The 12,477-nt window shown below is 35.5% G+C and overlaps 2 protein-coding genes across 2 annotated transcripts; one reads left to right on the forward strand and one right to left on the reverse strand.

Annotated features, from left to right (window-relative positions):
• Positions 1 to 448: 448 nt before the first annotated feature.
• On the reverse strand, positions 449 to 1,207 carry LOC127739175 (uncharacterized). The gene has a single exon (XM_052250784.1). It carries the CDS (start codon positions 1,205 to 1,207, stop codon positions 449 to 451), a length of 759 nt encoding a protein of 252 aa, XP_052106744.1.
• Positions 1,208 to 1,831: 624 nt separating this feature from the next.
• On the forward strand, positions 1,832 to 12,237 carry LOC127739183 (galanin receptor 2a-like). The gene is made up of 2 exons (XM_052250796.1): positions 1,832 to 1,918; positions 11,042 to 12,237. The coding sequence occupies exons 1-2, from the start codon at positions 1,843 to 1,845 to the stop codon at positions 12,235 to 12,237; spliced, it is 1,272 nt and encodes a 423-aa protein (XP_052106756.1). The 5' UTR covers positions 1,832 to 1,842.
• The last annotated feature ends 240 nt before the right edge of the window (positions 12,238 to 12,477 follow it).

A 12,477-nucleotide genomic window follows, 5' to 3' on the forward strand; every position in this document is an offset into this window, starting at 1 on the left:
GGTGAGGACTGTTTGTTTGATATACTATTTATAGGTGAGGGCTGTTTGTTTGATATACTATTTATAGATGAGGACTGTTTGTTTGATATATTTATAGGTGAGGACTGTTTGTTTGATATAATATTTATAGGTGAGGACTGTTTGTTTGATATTATATTTATAGGTGAGGACTGTTTGTTTGATATAATATTTATAGGTGAGGACTGTTTGTTTGATATAGTATTTATAGGTGAGGACTGTTTGTTTGATATAATATTTATAGGTGAGGACTGTTTGTTTGATATATTTTTAGGTGAGGACTGTTTGTTTGATATAATATTTATAGGTGAGGACTGTTTGCTTGATATAATATTTATAGGTGAGGACTGTTTGTTTGATATAATATTTATAGGTGAGGTCTGTTTGTTTGATATATTTATAGGTGAGGACTGTTTGTTTGATATACTATTTATAGGTGAGGACTGTTTGTTTGATATATTTTAGGTGAGGACTGTTTGTTTGATATACTATTTATAGGTGAGGACTGTTTGTTTGATATAATATTTATAGGTGAGGACTGTTTGTTTGATATACTATCTATAGGTGAGGACTGTTTGTTTGATATAATATTTATAGGTGAGGACTGTTTGTTTGATATAATATTTATAGGTGAGAACTGATTGTTTGATATACTATTTATAGGTGAGGACTGTTTGTTTGATATACTATTTATAGGTGGGGACTGTTTGTTTGATATACTATTTATAGGTGAGGACTGTTTGTTTGATATAATATTTATAGGTGAGGACTGTATGTTGGATATAATATTTATAGGCGAGGACTGTTTGTTGCATATAATATTTATAGGTGAGGACTGTTTGTTTGATATACTATTTATAGGTGGGGACTGTTTGTTTGATATAATATTTATAGGTGAGGACTGTTTGTTTGATATACTATTTATAGGTGAGGACTGTTTGTTTGATATACTATTTATAGGTGGGGACTGTTTGTTTGATATAATATTTATAGGTGAGGACTGTTTGTTTGATATACTATTTATAGGTGAGGACTGTTTGTTTGATATGATATCTATAGGTGAGGACTGTTTGTTTGATATACTGTTTACAGGTGAGGACTGTTTGTTTGATATAATATTTATAGGTGAGGACTGTTTGTTTGATATACTATTTATAGGTGAGGACTGTTTGTTTGACTTTTGTTGCATCATTTGCAGGGGCAGATCCAGCCATTCATAAAAAGGAGGTTCCTAACCTAGGATAAAGGGGGGAGGGGGGTTCCAACTATATGTCCCCATTCAAATGCATTGATCGTCAACTCCCGGAACCCCCCCCCCCCCTTGGATCCGCCACTGATTTATTAATATATACATACACCTACATTGATTGATTAATATATACATACACCTACATCGCCATTTATTTACAGTCAAGAAGATATAACGGACATTGAAACTCTGGGTCGATTCCGCTATTGGTGGACGTTTCTGCCCGAGGGTGTCACCATGTCATTAATTAGCACTTTTGTGTTGACATGAAAAATCATCAAAACGGTGGTCATCAAATAGTTTTCTCTTTTACTTTTCTGTTTATAAAATTTTGAATTATTCGAAACACTAAGGTTTTTTCGGACTCCGGCAAAGATGACCTTAGCCTTATTTAGCTCAACTTTTCAGAATCTTAGATTTTCAGTGTTTCTTCAACTTCGCATCTTATTTGACCTCCCAACTCTTATTGAATCTTTGAATCCTTGTATTTTTGAATAGTTGTTTTAAATCAACATAGACCGGGGGATCATTGATATTGTTGTATCTATATTTCAGTGAGCTTGATATGTGTTCCTATGGCTGTTGGTGATGCTTTATACAGAGTGTGGATTTATGGAGAGTTTATGTGTAAGGTAACAGCTTATTTACAAGGTAAGCATCCACGATATCAAGTCTATCGGTATTGGTCGAGGTCATCAGTAACATACGACTGTTGGGGTGTGTATATATATTAACAATTGTTTCATCTACCCATTCAAATGTTAAGATTATGAGTTACTTACCACACGACGATGACACTTAGGTCATGTAATTAATTACTCCATCCAAATCTAATATCATAGTTAGGGGTAAATAATGACAACAGACGAGAACAGTGAATCACTGAGAGAGTGTAGGTGGAAATAAGGGACTTATAAACTTCTGATCCATTGAAATATTCAGTTATTATTCTAGTTAGTCAGGGGCATTCAGGGTCAAATAATGACTACAGAGAAAGTCAGCCAATCGCTTTGAGGGTCAAATAACATTCTCACCTCTTGATATTATCAGATAATCGTTAAAGGTCAAGGTCATGCAGGATTAAATTTCAATTCCGATCAGGGTGTGAAGTAACAACTCCTTCCACTGTGATTATCAGTTAAACATCAAAGGTCAGGGGCACTCAGGGTTGAATACAACTCCGACCACTGAGATAAGCTCTAAGGTCAGGGGCGATCAGGGTAAATTAACAACTCCGTCCTCATGGGATAACTATTACTTTTAACTCAGCTGGGTCAATTTACACCTAAGGAGATTATCAGTTAAATATGAAATGTCAGGGACAATTAGGGTAATTATTCGACTTGGTTACTAAGGTTGGTCGGCTACTCTTTGTAGTTCTATAGGGTTGTAATGACGTTGGTCAGCCTCTCTTTGTAGTTCTAAAGGGTTGTAATAACGTTGGTCGGCTTCTCTTTATAGTTCTATAGGGTTGTAATAACGTTGGTCGGCTTCTCTTTGTAGTTCTATAGGTTTGTAAAAACGTTGGTCGGCTTCTCTTTGTAGTTCTATAGGGTTGTAATAACGTTGGTCAGCTTCTCTATGTAGTTTTATAGGGTTGTAAAAACGTTCGACGGCTTCTCTTTGTAGTTCTATAGGGTTGTAATAACGTTGGTCGGCTTCTCTTTGTATTTCTATAGGGTTGTAATAACGTTGGTCGGCTTCTGTTTGTAGTTCTATAGGGTTGTAATAACGTTGGTCGGCTTCTCTTTGAAGTTCTATAGGGTTGTAATAACGTTGGTCGGCTTTTGTTTGTAGTTCTAAAGGGTTGTAATAACGTTGGTCGGCTTCTCTTTGAAGTTTTATAGGGTTGTAATACCGTTGGTCGGCTTCTCTTTGAAGTTCTATAGAGTTGTAATAACGTTAGTCGGCTTCTCTTCGTTGTTCTATAGGGTTGTAATAACGTTGGTCGGTGTCTCTTTGTAGTTCTATAGGGTTGTAATAACGTTGGTCAGCTTCTCCTTGTAGTTCTATAGGGTTGATATAACGTTGGTCGGCTTCTCTTTGAAGTTCTATAGGGTTGTAATAACGTTGGTCGGTTTCTCTTTGTAGTTCTATAGGGTTGTAATAACGTTGGTCGGCTTCTCTTTGTAGTTCTAAAGGGTTGTTATGACGTTGGTCAGCTTCTCTTTGTAGTTCTATAGGGTTGTAATAACGTAGGTCGGCTTCTGTCTGTAGTTCTATAGGTTTGTAATAACGTTGGTCAGTTTCTCTTTGTAGTTATATAGGGTTGTAATAACGTTGGTCAGCTTCTGTTTGTAGTTCTATAGAGTTGTAATAACGTTGGTCAGCTTCCCTTTGTAGTTCTATCGGGTTGTAATAACGTTGGTCGGCTTCTCTTTGTAGTTCTAAAGGGTTGTAATAACGTTGGTCAGCTTTTCTTTGTAGTTGTATAGAGTTGTAATAACGTTGGTCAGCTTCTCTTTGTAGTTCTATAGGGTTGTAATAACGTTGGTCGGCTTCTCCTTGTAGTTTATATAGGGTTGTAATAACGTTGGTCAGCTTCTGTCTGTAGTTCTATAGGGTTGTAATAACGTTGGTCGGCTTCTGTTTGTAGTTCTATAGAGTTGTAATAACGTTGGTCGGTTTCTCTTTGTAGTTCTATAGGGTTGAAATAATGTTGGTCGGTTTCTCTTTGTAGTTCTATAGGGTTGTAATAACGTTGGTCGGCTTCTCTTTGTAGTTCTATAGAGTTGTAATAACGTTGGTCGGTTTCTCTTTGTAGTTCTATAGGGTTGTAATAACGTTAGTCGGCTTCTCTTTGTAGTTCTATATAGTTGTAATAACCTGGTCGTCTTCTCTTTGTAGTTTTATAGGGTTGTAATAACGTTGATCAGCTTCTGTTTGAAGTTCTATAGGGTTGTAATGACGTTGGTCGGTTTCTCTTTGTAGTTCTATATGGTTATAATAACGTTGGTCAGCTTCTGTTTGTAGTTCTATAGGGTTGTAATAACGTTGGTCGGCTTCTCTTTGTAGTTTTATAGGGTTGTAAAAACGTTGGTCGGCTTGTCTATGTAGTTCTATAGGGTTGTAATAACGTTGGTCAGCTTCTCTTTGTAGTTCTATAGGGATGTAATAACGTTGGTCGGCTTCTGTTTGTAGTTCTATAGGGTTGTAATAACGTTGGTCGGTTTCTCTTTGTAGTTCTATAGGGTTGTAATAACGTTGGTCAGCTTCTCTTTGTAGTTTTATGGGGTTGAAAAAACGCTGGTCGGCTTGTCTTTGTAGTTCTAACGGTTTGATATACCGTTGGTCGCCTTCTCTTTGTAGTTCTATAGGGTTGTAATAACAGTTAAGGGTCGTCTTCTTTTGTATTTCTATAGGGTTGTAATAACGTTGGTCGGCTTCTCTTTGTAGTTCTTTAGGGTTGTAATACCGTTGGTGGGCTTCTCTTTGTAGTTCTATAGGGTTGTAATACCGTTGGTCGGCTTCTCTTTGAAGTTCTATAGGGTTGTTATAACGTTGGTCAGCTTCTTTTTGTAGTTCTATAGGGTTGTAATAACGTTGATCGGCTTCTCTTTGAAGTTCTATAGGGTTGTAATACCGTTGGTCACCTTCTCTTTGTAGTTCTATAGGGTTGAAATACCGTTGGTCAGCTTCTCTTTGTAGTTCTTTAGGGTTGGAATACCGTTGGTCAGCTTCACTTTGTAGTTCAATAGGGTTGTAATAACGTTGGTCAGCTTCTCTTTGTAGTCTTATCGGGTTGTAAAAACGTTGGTCGGCTTGTCTTTGTAGTTCTATAGGTTTGTAATTACGTTGGTCGGCTTCTCTTTGTAGTTCTATAGGGTTGTAATAACAGTTAAGGGTCGGCTTCTTTTTGTATTTCTATAGGGTTGTAATAACGTTGGTCGGCTTTTCTTTGTAGTTCTATAGGGTTGTAATAACGTTGGTTGGCTTCTCTTTGTAGTTCTATAGGGTTGTAATAACGTTTGTCGGCTTCTCTTTGTAGTTCTATAGGGTTGTAATAACGTTGGTCGGCTTCTCTTTGTACTTCTATAGGGTTGTAATAACGTTGGTCAGCTTCTCTTTATAGTTCTATAGGGTTGTAATAACGTTTGTCGGCTTCTCTTTGTAGTTCAATAGGTTTGTAATAACGTTGGTCGGCTTCTCTTTGTAGTTCTATAGGGTTGTTATAACAATTAAGGGTCGTCTTCTCTTTGTTTTTCTATAGGGTTGTAATAATGTTGGTCGACTTCTGTTTGTAGTTCTGTAGGGTTGTTATAACGTTGGTCGGCTACTCTTTGTAGTTCTATAGGGTTGTAATACCGTTGGTCGGCTTCTCTTTGAAGTTCTATAGGGTTGTAATAACGTTGGTCGACTTCTGTTTGTAGTTCTGTAGGGTTGTTATAACGTTGGTCGGCTACTCTTTGTAGTTCTATAGGGTTGTGATAACGTTGGTCAGCTTCTCTTTGTAGTTTTATAGGGTTGTAATAACGTTGGTCAGCTTCTCTTTGTAGTTCTATAGGGTTGTGATAACGTTGGTCAGCTTCTCTTTGTAGTTTTATAGGGTTGTAATAACGTTGGTCAGCTTCTCTTTGTAGTTTTATAGGGTTGTAATAACGTTAGTCGGCTTCTCTTTGTAGTTCTATAGAGTAGTTATAACGTTGGTCAGCTTCTCTTTGTAGTTCTATAGGGTTGTTATAACGTTGGTCGGCTTCTCTTTGTAGTTCTATAAGGTTGTAATAAAGTTGGTCGGCTTCTCTTTGTAGTTCTATAGAGTTGTAATAACGTTAGTCGGCTTCTCTTCGTTGTTCTATAGGGTTGTAATAACAGTTAAGGGTCGTCTTCTTTTGTATTTCTATAGGGTTGTAATAACGTTGGTCGGCTTCTCTTTGTAGTTCTTTAGGGTTGTAATACCGTTGGTGGGCTTCTCTTTGTAGTTCTATAGGGTTGTAATACCGTTGGTCGGCTTCTCTTTGAAGTTCTATAGGGTTGTTATAACGTTGGTCAGCTTCTTTTTGTAGTTCTATAGGGTTGTAATAACGTTGATCGGCTTCTCTTTGAAGTTCTATAGGGTTGTAATACCGTTGGTCACCTTCTCTTTGTAGTTCTATAGGGTTGAAATACCGTTGGTCAGCTTCTCTTTGTAGTTCTTTAGGGTTGGAATACCGTTGGTCAGCTTCACTTTGTAGTTCAATAGGGTTGTAATAACGTTGGTCAGCTTCTCTTTGTAGTCTTATCGGGTTGTAAAAACGTTGGTCGGCTTGTCTTTGTAGTTCTATAGGTTTGTAATTACGTTGGTCGGCTTCTCTTTGTAGTTCTATAGGGTTGTAATAACAGTTAAGGGTCGGCTTCTTTTTGTATTTCTATAGGGTTGTAATAACGTTGGTCGGCTTTTCTTTGTAGTTCTATAGGGTTGTAATAACGTTGGTTGGCTTCTCTTTGTAGTTCTATAGGGTTGTAATAACGTTTGTCGGCTTCTCTTTGTAGTTCTATAGGGTTGTAATAACGTTGGTCGGCTTCTCTTTGTACTTCTATAGGGTTGTAATAACGTTGGTCAGCTTCTCTTTATAGTTCTATAGGGTTGTAATAACGTTTGTCGGCTTCTCTTTGTAGTTCAATAGGTTTGTAATAACGTTGGTCGGCTTCTCTTTGTAGTTCTATAGGGTTGTTATAACAATTAAGGGTCGTCTTCTCTTTGTTTTTCTATAGGGTTGTAATAATGTTGGTCGACTTCTGTTTGTAGTTCTGTAGGGTTGTTATAACGTTGGTCGGCTACTCTTTGTAGTTCTATAGGGTTGTAATACCGTTGGTCGGCTTCTCTTTGAAGTTCTATAGGGTTGTAATAACGTTGGTCGACTTCTGTTTGTAGTTCTGTAGGGTTGTTATAACGTTGGTCGGCTACTCTTTGTAGTTCTATAGGGTTGTGATAACGTTGGTCAGCTTCTCTTTGTAGTTTTATAGGGTTGTAATAACGTTGGTCAGCTTCTCTTTGTAGTTCTATAGGGTTGTGATAACGTTGGTCAGCTTCTCTTTGTAGTTTTATAGGGTTGTAATAACGTTGGTCAGCTTCTCTTTGTAGTTTTATAGGGTTGTAATAACGTTAGTCGGCTTCTCTTTGTAGTTCTATAGAGTAGTTATAACGTTGGTCAGCTTCTCTTTGTAGTTCTATAGGGTTGTTATAACGTTGGTCGGCTTCTCTTTGTAGTTCTATAAGGTTGTAATAACGTTGGTCGGCTTCTCTTTGTAGTTCTATAGAGTTGTAATAACGTTAGTCGGCTTCTCTTCGTTGTTCTATAGGGTTGTAATAACGATGGTCGGCTTCTCTTTGAAGTTTTATAAGGTTGTCATAACGTTGGTCGGCTTCTCTTTGAAGTTCTATAGGGTTGTAATAACGTTGGTCGACTTCTCTTTGTAGTTCTGTAGTGTTGTTATAACGTTGGTCAGCTTCTGTTTGTAGTTCTATAGGGTTGTAAAAACGTTGGTCGACTTCTGTTTGTAGTTCTGTAGGGTTGTTATAACGTTGGTCAGCTTCTCTTTGTAGTTCTATAGGGTTGGAATACCGTTGTTCAGCTTCTCTTTGTAGTTCAATAGGGTTGTAATAACGTTGGTCAGCTTCTCTTTGTAGTTCTATAGGGTTGTAATAACGTTGCTCGGCTTCTCTTTGTAGTTCTATAGGGTTGTAATAACGTTGGTCAGCTTCTCTTTGTAGTTCTATAGGGTTGTAATAACGTTGCTCGGCTTCCCTTTGTAGTTCTATAGGGTTGTAATAACGTTGGTCGGCTTCTCTTTGTAGTTCTATAGGGTTGTAATAACGTTGGTCGGCTTCTCTTTGTTGTTCTATAGGGTTGTAATAACGTTGGTCAGCTCCTGTTTGTAGTTCTATAGTGTTGTAATAACGTTGGTCAGCTTATCTTTGTAGTTCTATAGGGCTAATAACGTTGGTTGGCTTCTCTTTGTAGTTCTATAGGGTTAATAACGTTGGTCGGCTTCTCTTTGTAGTTCTATAGGGTTGTAATAACGTAGGTCGGCTTCTCTTTGTAGTTCTATAGGGTTAATAACGTTGGTCAGCTTCTCTTTGTAGTTCTATAGGGTTGTAATAACAATTTAGGGTCGGCTTCTGTTTGTAGTTCTATAGGGTTGAAATAACGTTGGTCGGCTTCTCTTTGAAGTTCTATAGAGTTGTGATAACGTTGGTCGTACACACGTTTTTAGTATCACACAAATTGCTTTTGTCAACACTATTTCATTCGAATAAATCTACAAAAAGAAGCATACAATTCCTAAATCAAAGTTAGCGTTGTTCTATAATTTCAAAATATGTTGTCATCCTATTACAATTAATAGGATCTTGTAGTGTATGATAATACGTGTAATAAACTTCAGATGACCTCTATGTTGGCATCAGATAATATTAAAGAGTATTAAGCTGGTTAATTATCGATATCATCTATCTTCGTACAATGCCTTATTTATTACCAAACACGTAAAACGATCCTATTTATTTGAGCACTGTCTATTTAGAACAGAGAAAAACTCGTGTTCTATAATTAAATAAAAGTTAAAAAGAGAATTATATGTGTGTTAGTGTTTATAATTGTATTCTGTGTATCTATCATTTATTAATTTCAATGTTGTATGTTAAGTTTTAGGCGCTGGCTACGATTACGTTGAAATGTAACAATAATAAAAAAAAAGTTATTGTTATATTGGACACTAATTGCCGGAATGCTAGGTTGGGTAAGGAACCAATTGATTACGAACGTAACAATAATATTTGCGTCTACTGTTACGTTTCGTTATTGTTGCGTTAGATTTATTAAACTACTATAGTTTTGTGCTTAATTCTTCGATATAATAATAATAATAATAATAATAATAATAATAATAATAATAATAATATTATTCAAATAATGTTTAAATAGTTAATATAGTTTTTAAGTAATTTCTTAATATATCCAAAAGTAAAAGATTGAGGTTATATTTAATTTTAAAACCTTTTTTTTTTGCATTGCTTTGATTTAGTGTAATCTTTTAGTAATTTGAAGTTATATTTAAAATATTCTCATAATAACATTAACGGTTTCAATTTTACTGCACCAGCAGACTTCAACTTATGCTGATTTTTTTGTTTGTTTCAAAGTTCAAGTTTTTATTAGTCAGTTTCAATCACAAATCCGTTCAAGCTCATAAATGTGCTTCGGGGCAGTTGTAACTCATTTATAGAAACTCTTTGTTTTGAACTGTAAATATTCATAAATAATAGGATAATACCATTTAAATTAAAACACATCAAATCTCTTTGTTTTGAACTGTGAATATGCATAAACAATCGGATCCTACAATTTCATTGGTCGAAAGCACTTTGCTATATTCTAAGTATTGAACTGAAAACCTACCCTTATTACTGTCGTTATAATTTGAACAATGGATGAAGTGATTTCTATTACCAAATTTGTTTTGGGTGACAAATTAAAAACTTTAGATGCGTTTGAATCAAAACTAAAACAATATCAAGAATCAAATTGTATGTAGTTATACAAATGCAGTTTTCGAAAAAATTGACACATCAAAGGCAAAGTTTTAAAGCAGTGAACTAAAATACTGCGATCTTCTGTAGTATCTGTATGCTTGTATCCATGGAGGACGTAATTTCGTTTCAAAAACAGATGGAGTACGTTCAGATTGATTGGAACTTTTTTGTCTGCAAAACCGACGTGCACATTGCTGAATCACTCGTTTGTGATGGGTACCTAGAGTGGTTTCACCAAATATGCGTCGGACTAAAACATGCTCCCAAAGGCACATACTGGATATGTAGAAGCTGCTATCAGTGTAAATAAGATGAAACAAAAATGTATGCAATATTGTAGCAGTGCAGTGTTTACGAATAAAAAGTGTTAAAGTTGTATTTTGATACATATTACTAGTTCCATCATACATTGAAGCGCATTAACGTAACAACAACACAACGTAACCGTATACACAAATATTATTGTTACGTTCGTAAATAATCGGTTCCTAACCCAACCTTGCATTCCGGTAATTAGTGTCCAATGTAACAATTTTTTTTATTATTGTTACATTTCAACGTAATCGTAGCCAGTGCCTTAGTTTTATTGGTGAGCGTCATGCCAACCAAACATGTTTATTCATGTTTAAAAAGTAAAATAACAAAAATACCGAAATCAAGGAAAATTCAAAACGGAAAGTCCCTTATCAAATGGCAAAATCAATAGCTCAAACACATCAATATAAACTATTTTCATGACGTCATGAGTATATGAATTACTACACAGGAAAAAGTTTCTGTAATCATAATTTTAATCTTGATATACTATTTTAGTATTTCTTATTTGAAATAACAAGGAAACGAATTTTTTTAATGGAGATGTGTAAGTTCGGCCTTTCAAGTACTCAACAACTTAGCCTTCGGAGAAGAGGCGGGATCACCTACTATGTGTTCGAAGCTGTGGTCTTATTTCAGAGAGAACTATATACCAGTAGAACAACGGACAAAGATATAAACAAATACATATCATTGTACGGCTTTCAACAATGAGAAAGTTATAATAAGCACATCATGACAACATGTAAAACGTAACAACAGCGAAAACTAACGGTCCAATTTAAGCTAATATTTAACGAAAATTAAAAATTACAGACGACAAATGGGCTTATGCTGTTACTGAAGGCTTGTTCTAAGTCAATGTTCAACTACTAAATAAACCTTGGTTCTCACAGTTTTCATAAGTTGAACATACAAAAATTAATGTTTTTTTCTTTTTGTTTCAGGAGTAACCGTTGCTGCCAGTATTTTTACGATATCAACATTAAGTGTAGATAGATTCTTAGCTATCCGTCATCCAATGATATTCCGTCGAGTGAGTAACACAAGAGCCGCTACCAGAATTATTATAGTCATTTGGATAGTTTCAATTGTGATCATGGCGCCACTTCTTATTGTTAAGAAAGTGAACACTTTACATCTATTTGAAGAACCAATACATTTCTGTCATGAGATATGGCCACATATCACACATCGACAAGCTTATGATATCTGTTTATTTTTGTTTGTATACATTATACCAGGTATTGTAATTTTTATTGCATATAGTCTTATAGGTAATAAATTGTGGACCGAGGACAAAAATCTACAGAGGACCGAGTCGGAGACAAGTAAAGGTATTGGGAAACATGTAATGTCCGGGCGGAAGCGAGTAGCTAAGATGTTGATAGCTTTAGCAGTATTATTTGCCGTATGTTGGTTGCCTTATTATATTGTAAGTTTGTACTTAGATTTCACAACAGAAGGTGCCAAGAACTTTTTGCTCGTTTTGCCGTTCACTATATTGTTGGGGCATTCTAACAGTGCTTTCAATCCTATATTATATTTCTATTCCAGTAAAAATTTCAGAAAGTACCTGTACAGAGCTTTGAAATGTAAGTCAAAGAGAACTAAACGTTCGCTTGCCGTTCGATATACACCTGCTCAGAACAATAAACACCAAGATGCAAATGTCAAACCTCGCATACGAATTTCAAGTACCGGAAGTTTTAAGTCTTCGGGTACTGGAAGTTTTAGATTTTCCAGGTCATCAAATACAAGTCTCAAATCTTCAAACTTGTCAAGTCGATCACGTGACAGTAGAAGTGACAAAAAACGTGAATCGGATAAAGATACATTAATGATCGAAAGAAAAAGTTATACTCTGCCTCTTGTTATCATGCATGGAAATGGCGGGAAACGATTACTTAAAGCTCATAAAAAAGAAATTCTTGATACATCATTAAGTATTCCCTCCACAATCAATGAAGAAAGCAGCCGACTAGGATCAATTAGTCCTGTCAATGCTGTAACTACTTTTAAAGCAGATGTAATGCCAGAGATAGAGGAAGCACCTGAAGACATACAGTTGTATCTCAGTGTGTCTAAAACAGAACTGTCACTCAAATTCATCGACAGCGAAGAAGAAATAGACGACGTATGAATTCCATTGAAATTTACTATTAAATTATATTTTGTAGAAGTTGTTTTTTATACACCGTTTATAGCTAGACATTACTCAGTACATCTTATTAAAACAACAAAAAAAAATAAAAACTGACTTGATAATCACATAATCTATGCGCACACAGATATGCATGATTGTTTACTGATATATATTTCTCATAACAAAACATGTTGTATCACAAATATGTCAAATTCTTTGAAAAAAAATTTCATGAAA

This window comes from Mytilus californianus, unplaced genomic scaffold (assembly GCF_021869535.1).
Source record: "Mytilus californianus isolate M0D057914Y unplaced genomic scaffold, xbMytCali1.0.p SCAF_1, whole genome shotgun sequence".
In the NCBI taxonomy this organism is placed as follows: Eukaryota; Metazoa; Mollusca; class Bivalvia; order Mytilida; family Mytilidae; genus Mytilus; species Mytilus californianus.

Bases quoted from the DNA above. Each gene is read 5' to 3' on its own strand.
- LOC127739175 (XM_052250784.1), bottom strand. From the start codon at position 1,207: ATGCAACAAAAGTCAAACAAACAGTCCTCACCTATAAATAGTATATCA.
- LOC127739183 (XM_052250796.1), top strand. From the start codon at position 1,843: ATGGCTGTTGGTGATGCTTTATACAGAGTGTGGATTTATGGAGAGTTT. The intron at 1,919-11,041 runs GTAAGCATCCAC...TTTTTGTTTCAG, and splicing joins GGTAACAGCTTATTTACAAG to GAGTAACCGTTGCTGCCAGT.